The 26,538-nt window shown below is 45.2% G+C and overlaps 1 protein-coding gene across 7 annotated transcripts in view; it reads left to right on the top strand.

The window, feature by feature from the left end:
- Positions 1–26,538, top strand: part of SUDS3 (SDS3 homolog, SIN3A corepressor complex component) — a 205,847-nt gene that overhangs the window by 145,590 nt on the left and 33,719 nt on the right. Inside the window, exons 13-14 of one of the 7 annotated variants that reach the window (XM_032309230.1) lie at positions 4,780–4,844; positions 21,747–21,772. The exons of 1 other annotated variant lie outside the window; for it this stretch is intronic. In XM_032309230.1, coding sequence (XP_032165121.1) covers positions 4,780–4,844; positions 21,747–21,757 — 76 coding nt within the window. In that variant the 3' untranslated portion in view covers positions 21,758–21,772. Of the gene's footprint in view, positions 1–4,704; positions 4,739–4,779; positions 4,845–8,778; positions 8,964–11,463; positions 11,526–15,454; positions 15,526–21,746; positions 21,773–26,538 lie in introns of those variants that run through there. 5 more of the 7 variants (XM_032309227.1, XM_032309229.1, XM_032309226.1 and 2 more) reach the window with 5 other exon arrangements.

Below are 26,538 nucleotides of genomic sequence, written 5' to 3'. Positions count from 1 at the left end.
GAGCTGAAATCGAGTCAGGTGCTTCACCTACTGAGCACCCAGGCACCCCTGTGATTCACCCCCACCCCCGCCATTTTCCAAACAGGTTTTTTTTTTTTCTTAAAGATTTTATTTATTTATTTGACAGACAGAGATCACAAGCAGGCAGAGAGAGAGGGGGAAGCAGGCTCCCCGCTGAGCAGAGAACCCCATGCAGGGATCGATCCTAGGACCCTAAGATCATGACCTGAGCCAAAGGCAGAGGCTTTAACCCACTGAGCCACCCAGGCGCCCCTCCAAGCAGGTTTTAAGAATTTTTTTAAGTTATCATGATTGATTCCTGCCATAATTGCCCTGTAGTTAAAGAACATATATCCAGGATAATATTCATCTTTGCAATTTGTTTACATTTGTTATATGACCCAGTGTTCCAATCATTGGGTCAGTGTTCCTGTGCACTTGAAAGGATGTGTATTCTGTTATCATTGGGTGCAGTGGATGTTTTCCACTGACTTATCCCTGGTTTCATTAATCTTTTTTTTTTTTTTTAAGCTATGTCCAATCTCTTGCTAAAGAGCCCAATGTCAGACAAGTCAAATTCATTAATCATGTTGCTTAGATCTTTATACTCCTACCACTTTTTTGTCTCCTTGTTTTATTAGCTCCTGAGAGAGGTTGTTAAAACATTCCACTACTCTTACGGATTTGTCTGCTTTTCTTTTTCGATTTTTGATCTGTATATTTTGAAAGTATGATATTACGACGTGCCTATGCATATAAAATTATTGTATCTTCCTGGTGGATTAACCTTTTTATTAGAATTTTCCTCTTTATATCTAGTTACGTGTCTTGCCTTCAAATTTACTTGGTGTGATACTAATATCACTGTATTGCCTTTCTTTTGGTTAGTGTTTTATTATTTCTTTTCCTTCCTTTTACTTTCAACCTTTTTGTGTTCTTACGTTTAGGGTATATCTCCTAGGAGTATATAACTGTTTCTTTCTGATACAGTCTGATAAACTGGGTATGTTCATTTGAGTATTTGGTCTGCTTCCATGTGATATAAGTACTGATACGTTCAGTTTTATATCCACAATATTATTCTTCTTTGTTCTACTTCCCTCCTTCCTCCTTTCCTGCCTTAATTTAGACCCATCAACAAAACTTTTAAAGTAAACCAGTTTTTCTTTTATTAACTTGTTACTTGTGCCTTCTTTTAGTAGTTACCCTGGAAATTAAGGCATTCCTCCTTTGTTTATTGGAGTCTAGTATAAATCAGTATTTTCACCACTTTCCAGACAGTTCTGGGGCCTATTACAGTCTAATTTATCTTCCTTATGCCTTTGTGTTTTTAATTGTATTCACTTAAATGTACATGTGTTTAAAACCCCATAGGAAATTGTGGCTAATGTTTTCAATATTCATTTAGATTTACTCATACATTTATTTTTTTCCTGGTGCTCTTCAATCTTTCCTGCATTTCTGTCTAGGATTGTTTTCCTTTTGCCTATAGAACCGCCTTTGGTATTTATTTTAGTTAGATCTGCTGGTGACAAATTCTCTTTTTTTTTTTTTAAGATTTTATTGATTTTTTTTTTTTTTAATTTGTCAGAGAGAGAGAGAGAGAGAGAGAGAGAGCACAAGCAGGCAGAGTGGCAGGCAGAGGTGGAGAGAGAAGCAGGCTCCCTGCCGAGCAAGGAGCCCAATGCGGGACTCGATCCCAGGACCCTGGGACCATGACCTGAGCCAAGGCGGTGGCCTAACCAACCGGGCCACCCAGGCGTCCCAAATTCTCTCAGTTTTAATTGGTTTGAAAATATTTTACTTTCATCTTTGAAGGTTAATTTCAGTATGCGTAGAACTCTAAGTTGGACATTACCTCCTTGCATTGCCTTTTTGCCGTGGAGAGGTCAGCTCTCATACAGTTCCTTTGATCCTAAACTTCTTGCCTCATACAGCACAAACGGGGTTGGTGGGGGGAATAGGTACAGTTTTTGGATCACTTCTCATTACCTTCTTTCCTTGGGATGACTAGTTTGGGATGACTAGTTTGGACCTTTGACTCCTACCTGTTTTGACATCCCCAAATATTAACTTTTGTCTCCTGCCCTCATGAAACTTCCTAACCACTCTGATGGCTTCTCTGCCTTTTCTTTTTAAATTTTTTTTTTTTTTTAGAGAGACAGAGTGAGTATGCATGAGCTGGGGTGGGGTTGGGGGGCAGAGGCAGAGGGAGAGGGAGAATCTTAAGCAGACTCCGTGCCCAGCATTAAGCAGACTCCGTGCCCCGCACGGAGCCCACTGCAGGGCTGAATCTCACAGCTGTGAGAGCATGATCTGAGCTGAAATCAAGAGTCGGATGCGTAGCCGAGAGAGCCAGCCAGGTGCCCTGGCTTCTGTCCCACTTAGCTGCTGCCCTCTGCTCTGCCTCTAAGCTTCTCATCCAATGGTGCTGAAGAGTCATCAGTGTCCCAAGGGAAGAAGTGATGGGCACAATGTCAGGCTCATCTCACTGAATTTCCCTTCTTTCTAGGATTTTTGTATGGCAAAGCCTGGAGGCACCCTGGGGCTTTCAAATACAATCTGTGTGTGTTTGTGCCCCATCCGGCTTCTCTAGTTACACGTGGTGGGAGCGCTGGCCTGCCACAATGACTCCGTCACAGTTGGACTTGGACGTTCTGTGATTTGTTTCTTCTTCTGAATGCTTTTGCTGGTGCACTTTTGCATTTTGTTTATGCTTCTGGTCCCTTGCAGTTTCTTTTTTCTGCGTGTCGCCTCCTAGGGCTGCTGGTCCTGCCCCACGGGCTGTGTGTTCATTGTAATTGATGGCTCCCGTGGTTGTGCCTCATGGTGGCCCCAAAGTTCACCCTCTACAGCTCAGCATGATCTGGGCCCTGGCTCACTCTCTCTCGGTGCCACTTCCTGTCCTCTCCCCATCAGGCACGACGCTTCCACCTAGAGTGGGTAAGAAAGATGGATCTTCTTCAGGGAGAGGCCTTTCTGAAGGCCTCAGCCAGGCGATCTTAGCGAGCTCTCATTAACGCCCTACATCATTTCTTTCTAGCTCTTTCCACAAATGTAATTTTCCACTAATTTGTGAAATTGGCTGAGTAGTTTATCTTTTCCCCTCCAGAATGTGGTGTGCGCCATGAAGACAGTGACCTTGTCAGTCTCATTTACACAATATCACCAGTGTCCACCACTGTGCCCAGCACACAGTTACTGAATTAATTTCAGGCCTGTAATGATTGGAGATGAGAACGAGGTGGGGAGAACTAACATTCGTTACAGTTTTGCTATTTATCATCTTACTCAGATTTTTTTTAAAGAAGATTTTATTTATTTATTTGTCAGAGAGAGAGAGAGAGAGTGAGTGCACAGGCAGGGGGAACGGCAGGCAGAGGTAGAGGGAGAAACAGGCTCCCCACTGAGCAGGGAGCCCGATACAGGATTCAGTCCCGGGACCTTGGGATCATGACCTGAGCTGAAGGCAGTGCTTAACCGGCTGAACCACCCAGGCGCCCCCCATCTTCTTTAGTTTTGACCTTACCCCCTCGAGGCAGGCAGTGTTTGCTCTTTTGGGTAGAGTAAACCGAGGCTCAGAGAAATCCCGTTATTTTTCTAAAGTCACACCTTCACTAAGTGCCCAATCTAGAATTCAGTCCCAGGCCTCACTGGTTCAAAAGGAAGCCCAGCTCTAGATTGTTAAATACTTCTCAGCCTTCCATGTTTTTTCTATTTCTCTTTTTTTTTTAAGATTTTATTTATTTATTTGACAGACAGAGATCACAAATAGGCAGAGAGAGAGGAAAGGAAGCAGACTCCCCGCTGAGCAGAGAGCCCGATGAGGGGCTCGATCTCAGGACCCCGAGATCACGACCTGAGCCGAAGGCAGATGCTTAACCCACTGAGCCACCCAGGCGCCCCTATGCTTTTTATATTTCTTTACTGGCTTTTCAGTTTTTATCTGATAACTACTAGAATGCTAGGTTACATCAAGGGCTTTTCCTGAAAATATAGGAAAAACTAAAGAAGAGAGGCTGAAAATTTCTTTCTGTTACTTCAAAAATAGAATGTCATGCCTTTTCTGATTCCGTGGAAAGATTATGTGGGTCAATCCAGATTGGCCTGTAGACTTATTTCTCTTAAACAGCCTAGTTGAGGAGGAAATATTAATTTAACTTCAATTACAAAGGGGTACCTACAGTTGTAGCAATAACTATTATTTATTGAGCACCAACTGTGTGATGTACACTAAAATAGGCATAATCCATTCTCTTCAGTTACCAAAATTCCCCTGGGAAGTATTCATTATTATTTTCATTGTACAGATTTGGAAACTGAGACACAGACAAGTGAAGAAACTTGCCTTAGAAAGTTTTGTTTATTTATTTATTTATTTAAAGATTTATTTATTTATCTGAGCGAGAGAGAGATCACAAGTAGGCAGAGCAGCAGGCAGAGGGAGAGGGGGAAGCAGGCTCTCCGCCGAGCAGGGAGCCTGGTGCGGGGCTTGATCCCAGGACCCTGGGATCACATCCTGAACTGAAGGCAGACACTTAACTGACTGAGCCACCCAGGTGCCCCACCTTAGGAAGCTTTAGATCCAGAATTTGAACTCCTCTGTGGACTTCTATAAAGGTTGCTTATCATTGCATACACTGATCAAGGCATCAAGCCCTGGAATATAGAAGGAGCTTAATAAATGTTGTTTGCTTTTTCCAGATTGGTGATGCTCTGGTGAACTTCCTAGGAAAAGGTCACAAAGTATTATAACGAAGCTTCCTTATGTCTCCACAGTATCTCCAAATTGACCCCTTGGAAAGCCCCAAAGGTTCTCACTCATGAAAGCTTCCAAGTGTCAGGTAAGGACGACATTAGCCTCAACTGCAGGCTGTACTCTGCTATTTGCTCCAAATATTTTCTGGTTGCAAATGGTATTGATCTGACAGTTTATTTCCCGAGACGCATTAGTTCAAACTGATGTGATATGAAAGTCTCATCCTAAGGAAATTGGCCTTGTGAATGGCTGTCCCCTGGGAAGAGCTTGCTGCACTTATGACTTCACTAATATCATGAAGAAGCTGCAAATACAATTAGTGGGCCTGGTTGGTGATTTTCCAATAATGATGTTTGGGGTATATTATTGGTTTAGCTGTAATTGAGCTTAGGATGATCTGAAAATCTCTAAACTGTGTGAAAGTCATTCACAGCTTTGGCTCAGTGTAACGTTCATGAACGAGAGTGAGTATGGAGGGACTGATGATACTTGGTTGGGCTGAGCTTGGGGGATGTGTCCCTGGACAGCTGTGGCTTGTCTCTCAAATTCTGTTTCCTTTCACCCTGTCACTGGTAAGGTGATGATTTCTTCATAACCTTCTGTCTGCTCCCAAATCTCATCCCTGCTAATCATTCAAAACTCACGATGGTGTCTAGCTTTCTTATTTCTCATGCAAGTATGATTTGCCTGGTGCACATTATAGTCATTTTTATTAGGATAGTTAATGGTAGCTACCCTGTTAGATGAGACCTGAAATCTCAGTGGCTGAACAGCCCAAAATTATATTTCTTGGTCATGGAGGTTGGCAAAGGCTTTCCTCCATCTGGTGACTCTGGAATCCAGGTTCCTTCCATTTGTCATCGCAACATAAGTTTGTTGGGAGACCATTCTCCCTAGATTTCTTGGGTTCTTGTATGGTCTTAGTTTAGGGTAGATTGAAGAGCAAAGCAAAGGTAGAGAACCTCTCTCTCCCTGGAGACATTCCAGGATGATGACGTTCTCTTCCTGTTGGATATTGGCTCACATTCGGAGGCAGTAAACCTGGAGGTGACCCCATGTCCCTGAGACATGGACTTCCTTTCCAGGGTAAGGAGTTCTCTCTCTCCAGAGGGGAGGCAGGCAGGTTACCAGCAGCCTAGTAGAACCTCAGAGTCTCCCAAGTCCAGGGTTCTTCTCCAGTGGAGCCATAATCCACATAATAATCCACACCGAGCAAGGTCACACTCTGCTCACTCTGTGCTGTTTATCCAGTGGCATAAATACACGTTCTTCTCTTTTTCCATCTAAACCCCTTTTACAAGGGGCTGTAATGGGTACCAAGCAGAGCAGTCCCTTGCAACAGAGAATTATAATGCAGTTGCTGGGTAAAGGAATGGCCAGTTATAGGTCCACCACTGGTGAGGGGACACACTTGAAAGTTTCTTTTTTGAGTTAACAACTCAAAACTTAACTTTTGAGTTAAGTTTAACTCACAACTTAACTCACAACTTAACTTTTTTGAGTTAACAACTAGACATTGTTAAAATTAATACTTGGCAGCTATGTGGTTATCAGTGTAACTCTTCAACAGTGAGTGCAAACATAATACTACGGCGAATCTGTTATTTTAAGGATATCTATATTGAACCATAAAATGCAAAAGATTGCTTAGTAAGCCCATCCAACTCCAGAAGAGTGTGTGTGTGTGTGTGTGTGTGTGTGTGTGTGTGTGTGTGTATATATATATTTATATTTATATTTTGTGGAAGTTTTTTTTAAAAATTTAATTAATTAATTAAAACATATGATGTATTTTTATCCCCAGGGGTACAGGACTGTTAATCACCAGGTTTACACACTTCACAGCACTCACCATAGCACATACCCTCCCCAGTGTCCATAACCCCACCCCCTCTCCCAAACCCTCTCCCCCCAGCAACCCTCAGTTTGTTTTGTGAGATTAAGAGTCACTTATGGTTTGACTCCCTCCCAATCTCATCTTGTTTCATTTATTCTTCTCCTACCCCCTTAACCCCCCATGTTGCATCTCTGCTTCCTCATATCAGGGAGATCAAATGATAGTTGTCTTTCTCTGATTGACTTATTTCGTTAAGCATGATACGCTCTAGTTCCATCCATGTTGTCGCAAATGGCAAGATTTCATTTCTTTTGATGGCTGCATAGTATTCCATTGTGTATATATACCACAGCCAGAAATATTTTTTTTTTTAAAGATTTTATTTATTCATTTGACACAGAGAGATCACAAGTAGGCAGAGAGAGAGAGGAGGAAGCAGGCTCCCCACGGAGCAGAGATCCTGATGCGGGACTCGATCCCAGGACCCTGAGATCATGACCTGAGCCGAAGGCAGTGGCTTAACCCACTGAGCCACCCAGGCGCCCCAGAAATATTTTTTGAGTGCCCATTTCAGGCTGGGGACTAGGGCTACATTGCATCTGAACAAAACAATATTGCTGCCTTTGAGAAGTCTATGGCTTAGTGAAGAACTCCTTATCTTCACTATTGTGCAGAGTCAAACCATCTCATGTTAGGTTAGGTTAAGGGAATGCACATCTGTTATTAAATCTACCCTGCTTCCTGCATTATATGTTATGGCTACCCGCCTAATTTGTTCTGTAAATATTCCTTCCACTTTCCAGCTCTGTTCCTTGATCCTCTCCCTTTCTATTCCCTGGGATCTACAAGCTCCTTAATAATTAAGTAGGTGCTATCCCTGTCAAAATTTCTTTGGTTGCAAGTAACAGAAACTCCAACTGGCTTAAGCCACCAAAGGGGATTGTAATGGAATCTGTGAGTGCACTGTCAAGGGGAGCGCCAGGCTCAGCAAGATCTAGGGGTCACATGATGATTTCCGGACTCAGTCTTTTCTTTCCATTCCTCTTTTGTATTTTCTTCTGTATTGACCTTTTCCACATGGGGACGACTGCAGCTCCATTCCACATTATCTTTGCAGCGCTCATCTTGCAGATGAAGAAATTCCCTGTACTTGTTTAAAACAGTGTTTAGGATTGAATCAGTTGCTCTGACTAGGGGGAGGGGAATGTTTTGGCTGGATCTAGGTCTGGCTGTAATGGGCCAAACTGGGGACCCCCCCACCCAAATTCATATGTGGAAATCCTACCCCTAAGGACCTTATGTGAGTGTATTTCAAGATAGAGTCTTTATGGAGATAATTAAGGTTAAATGAGGTCATAGGGGTGGGATGGTTGGAGTCCTCATAAGAACAGGAGATTAGGACATAGACACACACAGAGGGAAGACCATGTGAGGACACAGGGAGAGGAAGGAAATCTGCAAGTCAGGGAGAAATGGCCTCAGAAGAAATGAGCCCTGCTGATGCCTTGACCTCAGACCTCAGAACTGTGAGACAATTTCTGTTGTTCAAGCCACCCAGTTGATGCAGCAAAATAATGTATTAGCAAAATAATACACAGGCTCATCCTTGGAATCAGAGTGAATTTATTCCATATCCCTTGAATCACTCTAGAGAGGAGGAGTGGTTGCTCAAAGGGCACCCAAGGAACTGTTAAAATAGGAAAGAATAATGGACACTTGGTAGGAGAAAAAAAGATGGTCTAACACTGGGTCAGATTCATAATTTTTGGACATCTGTGATGCCTTAGAAGCACCTTATCAAAACACCCAACAGCACAACCCCATGAGGTGGGTACTATTATTTTCCTCATTTTACAGATGAGAAAACTGAGGCCAACACAGGGTGAGTGATTTACCCAAGAGCATGCAGTCAGTAAGTCACAGAATCAAGATTGATAGCCACAGGGGTCTGGTGGCAGAAAACCAACTTTTTATCACTGTGCCCTTTGGAAAGCCTGTGACAGCTAGATTCTCCTGCTTTTCTAGGCCAAGATTGAAAAGCTCTGACTTGAGGCAGGGGAGGGAAGTGTGTTAATATGTTAATTAAGGAAAATTCACAGTCTGCAGAATTCATGAGTCCATTTTCAGAACTATTTCTGATCTGGGTGAACCTTTGACCCATTCAAGTTAATTAACATTGCAGAACATGAAGTAATTGCTGTTGTTCCTCAAAATTGGGGGCAGGAAAATACCCAGTGGCCTGTACCCACCCCCAGCCCTGACTCCTGAGGCTAAGGATCGGAACGCCAGAGCCTCAGCAAGAAGACGCAATGGAGAAAGTCCTCAGTTCGTCTGCTCCTTCCACTCCTGTGTGTTTACAGCGCTTTCTGTTCCATGATTAGCAGCGCCGTCCCTGTCTGAATTGGGGGCGTGAAGTCCACAGCTAAGTAAGAGATCTGTCCTGAATTTTATAAATTAGGATTCTAGTTTGAAATACGGGCTGATGTTTGAATGTTTTATTAGGAAACAAATTCAGAGGATATCCTACGGATACGTGGTCGTCATGTTTTTTTCCAGGTGGTTCTGCTATTTCTGTGGAAACCGTCTGGTAGACCCCACTTGTAAATCTTTGTTAGGACTTAGTAGTTGCAAGAAAGGGCAGTCCATGCAAGCCAGTTCACAAACAGAATCTGGGGGGTTTTGTTACCGAGTAATCATCATCTGAGTCTATGATGTGATGAAGTTATGTAGAAAAGCAAAAGTTTGTCATTAAAAGGTTTTTAAGGGTACCTGGGTGGCTCAGTGGGTTAAAGCCTCTGCCTTCGACTTAGGTCATGATCCTAGGGTGCTGGGATCGAGCCATGCATCAGGCTCTCTGCTCAGCAGGGAGCCTGCTTCCTCCTCTCTCTATGCCTGCCTCTGCCTACTTGTGATCTCTTGTCTGTCAAATAAATAAATAAAATCTTTAAAAAAAATAAAATATAAGGTTTTTCATTCATTACACAACTTAAGTTTTTAAGCTTTTACTGATTCCATTATGTGCCCTAGCTTGAGTCCTTTCCTGCTGTGTCTATTTCCTTGTGGTTTAGTCTTTCTGAAAGACATCTTGAATTGTGAATGCCCATCACATGTCCTAGAACGGATTCCTGGTTCTTACAACCAACAAATCCTGTCAGAGAGAATCAGTCTTTCACCCACGGTCTGACCCTGGTGCATTCGCAGTGTGATCCGATGGCAACTGGTCGATTGAAAGTCTTGCCCAAGACGCAGGATTCCAGGAAGCTGTGAAAGTGGTGTTGAAACCTGCTTAAAGAACAGAAAAATCACAGACAATCTAAGAGAACAAGAGGCCTTAGGACAATATTCAGCCGGACCTCACAGGGTCAGCCACACTGACTGTTGTGGTCACTGCTCTGGCCCATTGGTCCTGTATCATGCTGGTTACTCAATATTTTGAATATCCTATCAATGCAAAAAGAGTTAACGGTTGAAGAAAAAAAAAATGACAAGGAAAGTGACACGGTGAGCACTTCAAAAGAGAAAGATTTAAATATCAAAAGATTCTAGTGGGCCTTAGGAAAAATTGGTGAGGCCCTTGAATATTTTTTAAATGACCTCTTTGCTATCATGCTGTGAAAAGCAAACCTGAAGTGAAGGATTTTGTCACAAAAATTATACCAAAAAAAAAAAATTCAGTACTTAATTCATTTTTCGTTCTTCATAAGAATTCATGCATAGTTGAAACGGGAACCTGCCGTTTATTATGATGATAAGCTCAGTTTCGTTTTTTCAAGATAAAGTTCTAAATCAAACCCCTCTTCCCCCTCCCCCCCGTGATTTGCTATGAAAATTTGGGCTCAGTATTAAGTGAGTCATTCTAAATGTCATCTACTGGGATTGATTTTCCTGTCGGGGAGACGGGGCTGGGGGAGTCCCTCCTGCCTTTTCTCATGGAGCTGCAGAATCTTCCCTTCTACTTCTTGCCATGACAGCTCCATTTCCCTGCTTGTTGTCACATCTGTGTTTCCTGCTGAGATGTGTCTTTCCTCCCCAGTCATAGGTTACTAGACCAGTGGTAGCCCATGACACAGGGACAGCTATGCCATAGGCTGGCCAAGACTTTATAAAAGGGACATGAGCTGCACTAATCACATTCCCTCTCAGGAATCTCCAAGGAATACGGTCAGATTTAGTAGGATACCATGATGACCTGATAGTTAATCGACACAGCATAGAGTTCCCCAAGGTCGTGATGGGTCATACGCAACCTTCGGGAGCAAGAGGGAGTAATCCAGTGGGACCAAGGCTCCAGAGACCTTACCCAGTGCTCTTCTACCGTGTCGTCTATAGTGGGCAGATATTCATCCTTCTCTGGGTGACAGTGCCCCAGATTCTCTCAATCCATACAATGTGGGTGGAACCGATCCTATCAGATCCAGAGTCATGTGATCCAGGCCTGGCCAGTCAGCTCATTATGTGCCCTTGGCCATAAGGAATGGTTAAAGGATTGGACATATCGCTCAACTTGGGCCAGTAACAGTCAGGAGAAGGACCCTTGTTTCAAGAATTAGGGAAAGTGAACCCAGCAGGATGTGCACCTGTAGCTGCTTGCAACCACTGCGACCCCTGAAGCAATCCACAAAAGATCAGGACCAAGAGGTGGAGAGAAAATAGGTCCTGCTGACCATGTTTAAGTTGCTGGATCCTGCCATGCCTGAAACTGGCACGACTCCCTCAGGCTCCCAGCTAGCATTGTTCCTGTTTGCTAAGCTAATTCAAATTGGGTTTTATGTTACTTGTTACAAAAAAAAAGCCATAACTGACACAACATGCTTATTTGATTAGGTTAACAATAATCCCTCTTAACCATTTTGATGTGCTTTTCCAGCTCTCATCTCATCAGGTTCTTTGAACAACCATAGGGCAACGTCTTGATGAAGGTTGCTGCCAGGTCTAGGGGACTGCGGCAGTGTTTTCTCAAGCACTTGAAAAGCATAGGGAGTGAAGATTACCTTCTGAGAGTTACACCATGAAGTCAATACATTATAGATCAAAGCAGAGCAATGCAAAGTCACCTTAAAGAGACTGGATGGGGAGGCCTGCAAGACTTGTCTGTCATGTGATTGAACTTATTAACATATTTAAAGAAAGGCTGTATCCATCATGATCTGCCACAGAAGCCTGGAGGACAGAGAGTTGCAAATGCCAACCTTGACTGAGTCACTACAGCTTGTTTCAGTGAGGAAGGAGTCTTGATCTCTGACTATTTCTTATTCCAGCGACAAGGCTTGATGTAGAGAACTGCTTTCAAAAAAAAAAACAAAAAACAAAAAACAAAAACAAAAACAAAAACCACCGCCATGGAAAAGCAGATTGATAACTGCAGTGCTTTAGAAGTGGCTGAGACTTTCTTGTCATCCTTCCATCAAGAGGCAGGGTCTCCTTCCCTTCCCCCTGAATCCAGGCTTACCCCATGACTTAACTAAAAACAGAAAAAAAAGAGAGAATGAAGTAGAAGTGGGACTGTGTCATTTCCAAGGCTCGCTGTGAAAGATCTGAAACTTCTATGCTTGCATACCTGGAAGATTCGCTTTTGGAACTCAGCTTCCATTGAGAAACTCAAGCCTATGGAAAAAGGTTGAGCTGTTAGCCAGCTATCAGTCATGCAAATGAGCTGCTTTGAGGTTTCTTCCCACTTAAACCTCTAGATGATTGCAGTTTCAGGCAACCCCATCTGGGGCAGAATAACCACCCCGCTGAGTATGGTTAACTCTCAGAATCATGAGAGGTGATAAATCGTGATTGTTTGAAGCCACTACGTTTTGCGGTAATTTGCAATAGTGCAGCAGATAACTGAAACAGTAATGGCTTAAGCAATAAAGGCATTTAATGGACTTTTCTAATGGAAAATTCTGGATGTAGGAAGTTTCAGTTCTGGAGTAGTAGGTTAACAATGTTATCAGTGATTCCCATGTTCCTTCTTCCTTTCTGTTTCATACTCCTTAGCAAACTGGCTTTCATCTCCTCATGGTTGCAAGATGGCTGCTGCAGCTCCAAGTATCACATCCACGTTTAAAGAAAAAGAAGGGGAAAGAGTTAGTACCTCCGAGTTCTCTTGCCTGTATACCTTTCACCAAGAAGCCAGATACTATCCCAGAAGCCCTTCAGATGACTTGCCATTAGGTGTCATTGGCCAGAGATGACTACCCTTAGTTCCAAGGAAAGTGAATGTATGCTTATCTAATGTCTATACTGTGAAGCTACCATGAGAAAGGAGGTTGACAGTGGCCTTTTGACAGCAACCAAAAATCTCTACCACAAGATGGATGCAGATATTTTTTCCAGTTCACTTGTGATAGTTATGATTCTATCTGGAAAGAAAAAATGCTTGTTTCCAGCCATTACAGTCTATTGTCACTAACATGAAATGAATGCATCCCTCTCTCCTTGTCCCAATTTTATACATCAAGAAACCATATTATTATTCATTTACCCAGGCTGGTCTTCTTACCAGGAGAGTATGTTCTGGTTGTATAGATTTTCTGAACCAATCTCCATAGTAGAAATCTCTCTTTGCAAATAAATATATTGTCATCTGGTTTATACATCAGTCTCAAAGTGTGTCTAATGTGAGTCTAACCCTGAGGGATGATACCGCTCTCAGTGTGTTGAGAGAGCCAGGTTTCCATTATTTGTAAGTGTAGTCACTTATCCTTCATGCTGTCCTATGAATCTCTTTGGGAGCCAGCTTGCTGGTTCTCTCTTCTGGTGGAGACACAACAGATGGTTGAGCAAAGACATCTGGAATTACTATAGAGATGATATTGAATACAGCTGAGTGGCCATTTGTTCTGTTCCCTGCAGGAATACAGAAATCCTGGTGACTTCAGGCTGATGGAGATGTTGAGCTCACCACCCAGGTTTTAGGATTCTGTCATGAGTTAAACCAGTCTGTCTTATTAACCTCAAAAGGTCAGTGTAATGGTTAAGAGCATCATCAGCTCCGGTGTGTCTGGTGGCTCTACCGCATACAGACCTGGTGACCTTGGACAGATGCTTTCCCCTCTTTGAGCCTCAGTTTCTTCATCTGTAAAATGGAGACAATATTCAGGCCTTTACCTTGCAAGGCCGTCATAAGAATTGACAGGTGTGATGGAGGCAGAGCACTTGGCACAGTATCTGGCTGGATGTGGTACTCACTGAGCAATAGCGCTGCAGACCTTATGTCCAAACTGGAGGTTAGAAAACCTGCCCACCCACACCCATGCTGTCTGCATCCTTAAAGGCCCTTTCCATAGACCCAGTAATGGCTCAGGGACTGACAGTAATGCCCAAACCAGCTCTGTTGCATTGAGTGGGATAAAGAGAAGAAGAAATGCAGGACATGCTCCAGAGGCTCAGAGAAGTTCTAATGTGGTTGGAGAGGCAATATATACAAACACAAAATGGCTAAGAAACCAGGAGCAGCATATCAGGATGAGGGGGTAGCCCCGAGTGCAGTAAGGGCTGAATCTGTCTTGCATGTCCTGTCCTGCTGTAGTGGGAATTGCAGAGGACTTGGAGGCAGACAGCCCCCCTGGACACTGCCCACCCCAGGCTGGTACTCACTGAGACCACCCACTGCCCTGGAATACCAGTCATGCTTACTACTGAAATATGATTGTTCACTTATCCATCTCTCCTATTAAATTGGGAGTGGTGGAGGGCATTCATTCATTTATTAATTAATTGAGCAAATATTTACTGGGTATCTGCTGTGTGCCAACTAGTATTCCAGGAAAGGAAAACAAGACAGCCATTGCCTGTATCCTTGAAAACCTCATGGAAAGTTGCATGAAAAACAACAAACGAGTGTCCTGCATTTCTTCTCTTTATATACAGTGTTGGGTGCTGGTAAGCGCTGGAAAAATATATAAAACAGGATAAGGGGTGTTGTAGATACGGAGATGTGCCATCCACATCCCCTCGTTGAGGAAGGACTTGCTGTCCAGCTGTGGGGTGCGTGGTCATCAGACAGCCCCTACCTGTTCCTGCTCAGGGTTTGCTTGAGCTGCCGAGAGCCCCCTTGCCCAAGCTCACACCTTTCCCGGAGCAGCCTGCATCCAGTGGCTATATGAGGGTGGACACCAGAGCCTGGCTGTTTCAGCCCGCCTCCAGAATGCTGGTGGGCGATGCCTGGTTGCAGAGCTCGCCGCCAGGGTGGAGGAAGCTATGTTGAACTGATGTCATAGTTTATCTTCTGTCTTTTGTCCACACTTGCTTTCCCCTCTACACGCCGCGCTCCGCCTCAGTGTTTGCTTTAGGAAAATCCAACATGCGACAAGGTGCTGGAGCATCGTGGCCCAGAGGGGCTGGTGGATTTGGATAAGGTGGTTGGGGAAGTGCTGTCCGAGAAGGTGGCCTTTGAGCAGAGGCCAGGAGGAGAGAGGTCTGCTGTGGAAAGATCTGGAAAAACAGTGTTCCAGGTAGAAGGAATAGGAAGTCCAAAAGCCCTGAGATAAGGATGTGCTTGGCACATGTGAGCATCATCGGCAAGGCAGCCTCGTGGGCTGAAGCCCAGGGATAAGGACGGCCACTGGAAATGCAGACAGAGAGGCATCAGCAGTCCTGTGTTCAGGGACAGCTCTATTGTGAATCCATGCTGCCAGCACACAGTAGCCACTGGATGTCTCTCGAACCCAACTGGCTTGTCAGGCCAGCTCCTCTCCTCTCTCCATGTGTGATCTTGGACACGTAGTTACTTGACCTTTCGGTGCCTCAGTTTCCCTGCCTATAACCAGCGGCAAAGGTGGGACCTTTTGAGCTCTGGTTCAGAGCTTTTGTTACAATACCATTTTCTCTTCTCGTAGTCCCTTCTTCCCTCTACTCTCTTCCTCCAGGGATTTGGAGCACACCTGGTCCCACCTCCAGCTTCTCAGCAGATGGTTCCTACTAGAAGGGTGGTTGTTCTTTGCAGCTCATCCCCAGATCCCAGAACCCCTGAGCTGGGAAGCAGCCACACCAGGGTGGTGAGTGGGGGAGGTAGCAGAGCCGAGAGAGAGAGAGCGAGAGAGAGAGTTAGATTTCTCTCCTCTGATAATAAATAAACCTGATTAAGGCATCCCCACACCCGTGGGGCAGGGTGCTCCTTGGGTGGGCCTTATTGCTTTGATAAAAACCTCAATATCTGAAAATTGTCTCCAGCACCCGAGAACTCCCATTTTATGACTTGCACGTGCCTGGGATAAATTGCTTTTGCGGCTTCGTTATATATAATTCAGGTCCTTATGGATGCTGGTGGGATGCATAGCGCTCTCCTGTAATGATTTATTCATTTGGGGGAAGCAGAGTGCACCCACTGGGTTCTGCCCAGCCTGTCTGACAGCTCGAAGGGTTGGCGCTGCCGGCACACGTTGCATTCGGCTTGAGAGAGAGAGAGGAGCTGGTGCCGGCTGTTTAGCTTTCCTGGAAAGCAGACCTGGCTGGGTAAGGACCACTTGTCAGTGCGAAGCTTCCTCTAAGGCAGTCGCCGGCTGAGCTAGGGGCTTTGCGGGGCTAATTTCAAGCACCCTTGCTGCCTCCTTGGGGATACGGGGTGCTTTACAGATGAGGAAGTGAGGTCAGAGAAGTTAACACGACTTGCCCAAGGTCACCTGGCCAAGCAGCGAAGCGCTTTACATAGCAGATGGGCCAGCCTCCATTTTGCCCATTTGTACCAGAGTCAGGGGCTTACCACATAGCAAAGCACGTCCTCCGCTGCACCCACCTGTGAGCCACGAATGATTTACTTCCCCATTTTACAGATGGGGAGCAGACTGACGAGGCTTACCTTCTAGAAAGTGAAGGTCTGGGATTTTTTTTTTTTAAAGACTTTATTTGACACAGAGAGAGAGATCACAAGTAGGCAGAGAGGCAGGCAGAGAGAGGGGGAAGCAGGCTCCCTCCTGAGCAGAGAGCCTGATGTGGGGCTCGGTCCCAGGACCCTGGGATCATGACCTGAGCCGAAGGCTGAGGCTTTAACTCACTGAGCCACCCAGGTGCCCCGAGTGTAGGATTTTTAACATAGGTCAGCAGTCATTCATTCATTCCTGTATTCATTCATTCATTCATTCACCCCTCTGTGCCTCATTTGTCATTTGGGGAGAATGTTAGTTCTTACCTTGTGGGGTCCTTGTAAGGATTAAATGAAGGATGAGCAAAAGGAGTTATCACACATAAAGCACATAGAACAAGGTTTGGCCCATAGACAAATGCGCAGTCAGTTTTAGCTACAATGATAGCAATTTAATCGTTCACTTATCCTTTCATTCCATAAATACTAAGTAGCCCACCTTGTGCAGGAGCTCTCCTAGGTGCTTGTTCTCAGTCTCCACACTCCCCTACCCTCATCTCACAGATCAGGAAGCAGCCCAGGGAGAGGAACAAATTGATGGTGGTCCCCAAGTAAGAGGGGAGTGAGTTTTATTTACCAAAGTTCGTTCGTTCCTGCCTGGTACGTGGGCTAGGCGCTTCATCTGTTTCTGTCGACTTACGAGCATGAATGAGTACAACGGTGGATAAGATTGGTTCCTGTCCTCAAGATATGTACAGTCTTTAGTGTGGGATACAGGCAAGCAGGCAGGAAATGACTTTATTTCATGAATTCTAAGATGCACATTTCTTCCCCTATTAACCTGCTCTGAGATGGATCTTAATCATCAACGGTGCAAAACCACCACCGACCAGCAGCAGTGGGAGGGAGTGAGCCTTGCCTGGAGTGGGGATACATCTTCTAAGAATTCTTATAGCTCTGATGCTCTCTGTGGCACAGAGGACGACGGGTTGGACGAAAACCTGGGCACTGGCACCCATGATTTTAAAAAATGAATTAGAGGGCTGGACTTTGTGAGGAAGACATTTTTTTGGAGTATCTTAGCCAATGTATTTTGTGTCGAGGTTTTGAAAGTATGTGTCAGTATGATACGTGATAAAACATGGATGTCTACATAAGTCTAAAAGCACTTTTTAAACAAGTAGAAATAAACATTCTCGGTGATAAGAAAGCACTGACTCTTAGGCATATACTCAAGAGAAATGAAAACTACGCCTGCGTGGACACGTGTACACAAATGCTTACAGCAGCATTATTCTCCATTGCCAAAAGACGGAGACAACCCGAGTGTCCGTCCACTGATGAATGGGTGAATAAAATGTGCTCTCTCCCTACAGTGGAATATTATTTCACCCACAAGAAGGAATAAAGTACTGATATATAGGACAACTCAAAAATGTTATGCTAAGAAGCCAGACACATACGTTCACATATTATATGATTTCTCTCTTACCAAAAAAAAAAAAAAAATCCAGAATAGGGAAGTCTGTGGAGACAGAAAGTAGATGAGTGTTTGCTTATGGCTGGGTAGGGGTGAAGGGGTAGGGGCAATGGGGTGCTAGCTAATGGGTGCAGGGTTTCCTTCAGAGGTGATGAAAACCATCTAAAATGGACTGTGGATGGTTGCACAAGTCTGTGAATGTGTGAAAGTGCATCGAATCGCATACTTTCAGTGGGCAGCTTGTGTGGTATGGGAATGCCATCTTAGTAAAGCTGTTAATTTAAAACGGGAAAAGCATTGTGCCAGAGTCTTTCTGAGGGTTGCACACAACCTAGCGGTGGCTGAGATTGGAAGAAATATGGTATAATGTAACGCGGTCAGTATTATGTCGGGGGTAAATGTGCGGCTGTGGAGGGGAACCTGGGCCCAGCTGGTGGAACAGGGAGGGCCTCCTGGAGGTGGTGATGGTAGCAAGGCCAGCGCCGAGCCAGTGGCGATATCTAGGGGAGAGTGGAGTGGGAGTGATCTGGGCAGAGGAAGCAGCACATGCAAAGGCTGGGAGATGAGACTCTGTCCTTTACTTCAGGAACTTGACCTCTTCCCAGTGCAGATGGCTGCCCCTGGGGCTCGGAGAGCCCTAAAGATGAGTAAGATGTGGTCTGTGCTTTCCAGGAGCTTCTGCTTGGGCAGTGAGGATAAAGCGCGCACGCACACACACACACACACACACACTCTCCCAGGAACCCCTCTGTGGGGCATCCCCGTGTTTAGGGAAGAGTAGAGAGAAGGTGGTGGAGAGCCACTCCTGGCTGAGCTTTTAAAAGCAGGAGGAGTTGTTAAAGGCAGATAGTTCCCTCACTCCTGGTAGTAGTAAAAGCCACAGTCTTTCCAGAGAGCAGTTAATTTGGTAAGGGGCATCCCTGTCCTCCCAGCTGTCTCACAACTAAGCATTCTTCCTAAGGAAATGGTCACAGTGACCCCCCCTGTTAGCCAGCTACGCACAAGGATGTTCTTCAGCCCAGCTGCAGAACAAGTTGCAAAACTCAGATTCAATCTGGATTTTCAAGGAGGGGCCCCTTGTCTCAAGATACTCCAGCACCTTTGTCAGGCGGGATCCCGAGGCGGGCAGATGTGCTGGTAAGAGACAGGCCTGGATGTCAGGCACACCCGCCTGGAAGCCAGGGCTGTATCCTGACCTCGGGCAAATCTTCGGATTCCTTGTGTGTAAAATGGGGATGATGATAATAGAACTTACTTCTAAGATTAGGATGAAAGGCGCAAAATGAGACGCACTTAGAATGGTGTGCAGCCAATGAATTCTGGCATTATCGATTATTATGTTACTATGGAGCTAATAAAACAGATGTGCTTGAAGTCTATTAAATGACACTGGAGGATAGTTAAGATCAGTTATTAAGTGAAAAAAGGCAGTTGAGGAAAAACTCCATTTGTGTGTGTGTGTGTGTGTGTGTGTGTGTGTGTGTGCACGCACGTCTGTGTATAAAAATCTATATAGGTATATATTTTTTTCTTGTTGCTTTTTTAAAGTTTCCTAAAATTTTAAAAGAGACATTGAAGACACATATGTAACTACAAGAAAGCAAAGTACCTCCCTGCCCATCATCCCTCGGCTCGTGGGAACCCTTTCTGGAGGCTTCCCCAAGCAGCAGGAGTCCAACCTACAGTCCTCCGGCTGGGACACAGAGGGAACACAGTGCAGGCTGCTGGGTCTAAAAATAGCTGGGAGGAGTGGAGTCTGCCTCTGCTGCTCCAGCGCTAACAGTTCCAAGGCAGCTCTGTGGTCGACAGAGATCAAATGTTGCTTAAAGCCAGGCAGGGTCCCCCCCACCGCAGCCCCCGCCCTCCCGCCAGCAGCTCGAGACTTCCTGGTTCAGCTGGCAGGCGTGGGGGAGCTGGAGCTCACCATTCTAGACTTCTTGGCCAGACATTTCCAGAACTCTTGGGGAATCCTGTCCCTTGGGGCCACGAGGGCCAAGGAGACACTTGGCATTGTGACTTGGCTGGCGGCCTCCGCTCTGGGAGAGGGCTGCTCACAAGTCATGCGACAGAGCTGTCACGGGGCCCCAGGAGGCCAGTTTCACTTCTGGAACACCTGTTGAGTTCATTCTCTGCTGCCAGCCTGAGCCACTCTATCAGTTTCTTCTTTTTAATTGTGTACGTGTGATTTATATATTTATTAGAGCTAAATTTGGGGGCGTTACTGAAATATTTCATGTGGAGTTGTGGCTTGGAGAAAATAGAACTGGGAGTCAGGAGACTTATGGATTGTGCTCTGTTTTAGTTGAGGAATATTTTTATTTTCCTTTTAAATGTCCTTTTTCTTTAGGACCTTATTTATGCATTTTAGAGAGAGAGAATGAGAGAGAGCGCGGCAGAGGGGAGGAGCAGAGGGAGGGGAAGAGAGAGTCCCAAGCAGACGCCTCCCTGAGCGTGATGCAGGGCTCAATCTCATGACCCCAAGATCACGACCTGAGTCAAAACCAAGAGTCAGACACTTAACTGGCTGTGCCACCCAAGTGCTGCCCCGAACTGTCTTCTTTTAAAATTGAGGTCTAACACATACACAGTAGGGAGCACAGATCAGAAGTGCATGGCTTGATGGATTTCACATTGCAACACGTTCATTTAACCACCCCGTAGATCAGGATAGACAGCATTTTGCCCACCCCGGCTGGTTCTCTCATGCTTCTTGCCAGTCATTATAACCGAGGGGTGACCGCTCCCCAGCCCCCTTCACTACTAGTTAATTCTGCCCTTACTGATTTCTACAAATGAAATCAAACAATGTGTGGTTCTGTGTGGCTTTCCAACATTATGTTTGGGAGGTCTTCCTTTTTCATCACTGTGTAGTACTCCACCATAGACCCGTCCTGCATTTATTCATATGTTCTTCTGTGGATGCGCATGTGGCATCTTTGCAGTTTGTGGCTAGTATGGATAATGCTGCTGTGGGCATTCCTGTACACATCTTTTGGTGGGCATAAGCCCCATCATTTCTAACAACTGCAGGAGTCTCACTACTAATAATCCAGCTTCTACTCTTTCTCCTGTTTAATCTACACTCTGTAGAGCAGTCAGAGTGATAGTAAATAAGATTGTGTGACTTGACTCCTTAAGTCTCCAAAGGGTTCCAGTGCACTTAGAACAAACCCCAGACTCTTTGTTCTGGCCTATGAAAACACTATGTGATCTGGCTCCTATCTGCCATCCCTGATTTTTCTGGAACCACTCTTCCTCTCCCCGAGCTTCAGTCACCCTGGCCTTTTCTCTATCCCTTGAATAGGCCAAATCCGTTCCCTGCATGGTCCTTGAAACTTGCTGTTCCTTCTTCCTGGAATTTCCTCCCTGAAACCTTCCCCTGAGATCGACCCATTCTTCTCATTCACGGCTCCTCTTCCGAGAGGGCTTCCCTAACTGTCAGTGAGAGCCCCCATATCCATTTGTTCTTGGTAGTGTTTTCCGCTCGTGACTCCCTCTCCATGAGGGCAGGGAATGTGTCCAAGTTGTTGACGAGCCTGGCGCCTGCAAGTCATCTCTCCCTCCATCCTGGAACCCCATGCACAACATTTGTTCCATGAAGGAATGAAGGCATCAGCTGTAGATGCCCAGATCCTCTTTTAAAGGAAGGCGGTGTAGCTTCGTGTGGACAGCCTTGGAGCTTGGTGGCCGGACTTCCTGAGTTTGAGGCAAGGCTTCACCTCTTACAAGCTATGTGATCCTAATGACCCCTACCTCCCCATGCCTCAGTTTCCCTATTGGACCATGGAGATCATAGGTTGTCACTGGGACCTAACTGCTGTCACTTACGGAACAGCTCTTTTGCCATTTTCAGGGAAGCTATGCTATCCCTGTTTTATAGACATGGAGTGAAAACTTGGGTGCAGAAAATAAGGTCCAGAGGCTGCTCCGATCATACAGGTAAGGTACAGACTCCTCTGGGAAGCATCTGCTGTGGGAATGACATTGCTCTGATTGGGTTGGGGGGCACCCAGAGTGTTTATATAATAACAGAATACCCTCACCATGTCCGTAACTCTTGGACATGTATAAAACAGTTCTGCTTGGTTAATTCAGTGGTTCTCACAGAGAGGACCTGGGGGACGGGACAAAGAGGGATTCCTTTACTTTGCAGGTGAGTGACCTGGAACCCTGGTACTCACCCTGAGTCACTGTCTGTCCCCCAGGCCCACTGCTGCCAGTAATGTCAGTAACTTCAGATACTCTAGCGGGGCTAGCCAGTGGATAAGCATTTCCATATCTATTACCGCCTGGTCCCCCAGACTTCAGGCTTTTGCATTCTTTAAATCTACTTCCTTAAAAACCAAAGCTGAAAACATAAAACATTGACCCAACCTGAAGCAACAGTATCAGTAAACTCATGGTTAGATACTCAGTCAAAAACATTTTATCAGGGCACCTGAGTGGCTCAGTGAGTTAAAGCCTATTGCCTTCGGCTCAGGTCATGATTCCAGGGTCCTGGGATCGAGCCCCACATCGGGCTCACTCCTCAGCAGGGAGCCTGTTTCTTCCTCTCTCTCTGCCTGCCTCTCTTCCTACTTGTGATCTCTCTCTGTCAAATAAATAAATAAAATCTTTAAAAAAAAAAAAGTTCAACTATCTGTTAAAAAAAAAAACAAAACATTTTATCAAACACCTGCTACATGTAGTAGGCACTGTTTTGGGCACTGGGAGTACATTGGTACACTGAAGGAGAAAACCCCTGATCTCATAGTGGCAGGAGATACACAATCAGTGGATTAATTTATACAATGTCAGGTGGTCATAATATTTGAGGTAGAATAAGGCAGAAGAAGGTGATAAGGATCAACAAAATTATATATATATGTGTGTGTATATATATATATATATATTTTCCTGAAGCACATAAAATCAGTACACAACTATTAGAATAAAAATGTCCCTCTTCATGTACCATCCAGATACCAACAAGTGTGTGCAAAATGCATACTGCCTTTTGGAAAACCTTCCAACAACCCTAGGAGGAAGGCAGGTCAGCTGAGACTGCCTCCTTTTTACGGAGACAGATGCTGAGGCTCTGACGGGTACAGGGACCTGCCCAGGCTCCCACAGCCAGAATGTGCTAGACGAATCCCTCCATCATTTTCCGTCATTGCCTTTATCAGCTTCCACATCGGATGCAGCTTGTACCTTGAGAAAGACTTTGAACCTGCAACTCCTCTCATTTCTCTGATGGCCTGCCCTGCTCATCCATACCTGGTCAGACCCTCAGCCCCGCCAGACATGGGCTGGGGGGGTGCCTCTAGCATCCTTGGAGAGCAGGAAGCATTGTAAGTGATTGCCCTGTCGCCTTTGCCCTCCTGCCCACGCTGAGTTACTGCCAGAGATAAACTGGCTGATACTTCAGGTGGGGAGATAGCATCTCTCTAATCATGTCTCCATAATAGGCTTCTAGTCATTGGTGACCACACAGACCTTATCTCCTTCTGCAGATGTGCCTTCCTGCTTCCCAGCCCCTCCCATAGTTGTGTTCCCCAGGGGCCAAGATTCCACCCACCTGCTCAAGATTAAAAACAAAGCAGGACCCCCCACTCTCTGACTAGGCATTTGTAATGTGCTGTGTGCCAGGGATGTGGTCTACTTGGTGTCAGGATGCATTCTTCTGATGTGAGGTATCCAGGGATGATCTTTATGCTCAGATTTCAATTGGGAAATTTGAAGCTCAGAGAGGTCGAGTGACTTACCTCAAGTTGTACAGCATAGGTGGAGAATGGGTTTGAATTAAGGTAGGCAGGATAAGCAGGGATCAAGAAGCCTGAGAGAGGCTCAGGTATGAATTCTGACTACTTTGCTAACTGTAATGCTCTGGAAAAAGCGACTTACTTTTGGCACCTCTTACATCACCTGTGACAGGAGCGTAACAGGAGTTGCTACAACACAGGGTCGTTGGGAAGTTTAAAAGATCATATTCATATTGAAAGCATGTTCAGACCTTGGCGCATAGTAGCTGTTTAGTAAGTGGGGTTGTTACTGTTGCTCTTCCCTGGAGAAAAAAAATCCCAGTTTCCCTCTTAGCCTAGGAAATGCCCAAGGTAAATTTGGGAGGCAGGGTTACCAAGACAGGACATGCCCCACGTTCATTTCTTGGTACTCAAAGGGTGGTCTGTGTACCAGCACAGCATTACTGGGAGCTTCTTAGAAATGCAGTCCCAGGGCACCTGGGGGGCTCAGTCGTTAAGCGTCTGCCTTCCGCTCAGGTGGTGATCCCAGTGTCTCGGGATCGAGCCCAGCATAGGGTTCCCTGCTTGGCGGGGAGCCTGCTTCTCCCTCTCCTCGGGGCTCCTGCTCTCTCTGTCTCTCTCGCTCAAGTAAAATCTTAAAAAAAAAAAAAAGAAAAGAAAGAAAAAGAAAGAAAGAAAGAAAGGAAAGAAAAGAAAGAGAGAGATACAGTCCCAGGTCCTCCCCATCCCTGGTGAATAGGAACCGGCATTTTAACAAGATGCCTGGAGGGTCCGTGTGCAACTTACGTGTGCATCTGGATGCAGAGCAGTTCTTCTCCATGAGCCCTGTGCATCAGCATTGCCTGGGGGGAGCTTTAAAAAAATTGAGATGTGTGGCCCCTCCGCCAAGATTTTTTTGTTTTAAAGATTTTATTTATTTGACAGACAGAGATCACAAGTAGGCAGAGAGGCGTGGAGGCAGGCTCCCTGCTGAACAGAGCCCAATGCGGGGCTCGATCCCAGGACCCTGAGATCATGACCTGAGCTGAAGGCAGAGGCTTAACCCACTGAGCCACCCAGGTGCCCCATCCCTCCCCTCAGATTTTGATCCATTGGTTTGGGCTAAAGTCTGGGTATCACTTTTTGGCTGGAGAGGGGGTTAGGGGGTGAACTTTCTTTTCTTTATCTTTCTTATTTTGGAGAGGGACCATGTTATTTTCTTTTTATTTTTCTACATTTTATAAGAGTTATGTACTGAGGCTTATATGGTCAGAAAAACATGTTATTTGAAAATAAGGTAGTCATTCTGCCACTTTCTATCAAATGTTACAAAAAATCACATATATTTTCCATATGGCAAAATATTAATTGTTGTATCATCTCAGTGGGAAGAATCGGAGTCTTCTTATTTTTTCTTTTATTGAAGTATAATTAACGTACAGTGTTATATTAGTTTCAGGTGTACAATATAATGATTCAGCAATTCTATACATTACTCGCTGTTCATCACGGTAAGTGTAGGTACCATCTGTCACCAAATAATGTTATTACAATCTTACTGACTATATTCCCTGTGCTACACTTTTCATTTCTATGACTTATTTATTTTGTACCTGGAAGTTGGTACCTCTTAATCCCCTTTGGGCATCATTTATTTTATTTTATTTTTTGTATATTTTTAAAGATTTTATTTATTTGAGAGAAGAGAGAGCATGAACAGGGGGAGAAACAGAGAGGGAGGGAGAGAGAATCTGAAGCAGACTCCCGTGCTGAGCGTGGAGCCCAGTGTGGGCATCAGTCCCATGACCTCTTGATCGTGACCTGAGCCAAAACCAGGAGTTGGATGCTTAACCGACTGTACCACCCAGGTGTTCCATGGCATCATTATTATTTTTTTTAAAAATCTCTCAGTTGATTCTGATGCATAGCAAGAGTTGGGACTCCCAAGTGTGGTGGGGCTGGCTTGCTTCAGAATTGGACAGAATCAAGTTTGGAACTAAGGCCTTCCTACTTCCTAGCTGTGTGACCTTAGGCGAGTTACTTGATTTTCCTGATTCCCAGTTTCTTCGTTGTAACATGAGAGGAAGAATCCTCTGTCCTCCCTCTCTGGGTTTTTGTAAGGACACAGTTAACACTGATCGTGTACAGTAGCCTGGCAACAAGGTAGGACTAAATATGAGTGCACTTCCTCTCTTCTGGGATCCCTACTCCGCCAGCCCCAGCCGCGGTATGCTGCTATTGTTATCAATATTAATATGATTAACAGCAGTGGTATTGTCTTCAAATATGAAGGACTAGGAGCTCACTGGGGCATGGCAGGAAATATCTGGGGGTGGCTTTAGAAAGCAGCCCTGGCAAGGTCAGGGATATCATAATCCTTGATACCACATATAATGTGCTAACCATGCATTTGTCACTGTGTAAGCATTTTATAAAAGAATTTTTAAAAATTAAAATTATACGCATACTTAATTTAGATCAGTGTGTCTCAGTGGGAGAGAGGAGGGGGTGAGTTTGCCCCAAGCAAACATCTGGGAGTGTCTGGAGACCTTTTTGGTTGTCACCACCAGTGTTGGTAGTGGGGGTGGTAAGTAGTACCTGGTCGGTTGGGGCCAGGGTTGCTCCCAACACAAAGCATTATTTAGTCCCAAATGTCAGCAGTGCTGAGGTTGAGAAAACCTGGTTTAGATTCAAATAGTTTTGCAAAGCACGTTGTACTAAACAGCAGTCCCTCTGCCTCCCCAGAAGCCACCACCTTTGCCCTTTGGGTGGGGTATTTTGTTTACCTATAGGTCTCTAAATAGCCTGCTGGCGCTGTACCTTTTTGCTGACTCCATTCCAGACTCTATCCCTTGGCTTCTGTCCACAGAAAGTGAGGACTTAGCTCTCTTTCCTTCCCGCGCCCCCACCTGCGTCTGCCTTTAAACGGGACACCCTCCCCCTCCCCCAGAT

This window comes from Mustela erminea, chromosome 13, assembly GCF_009829155.1.
Source record: "Mustela erminea isolate mMusErm1 chromosome 13, mMusErm1.Pri, whole genome shotgun sequence".
In the NCBI taxonomy this organism is placed as follows: domain Eukaryota; kingdom Metazoa; phylum Chordata; class Mammalia; order Carnivora; family Mustelidae; genus Mustela; species Mustela erminea.
This window is presented reverse-complemented; position numbering and strand designations above follow the sequence as displayed.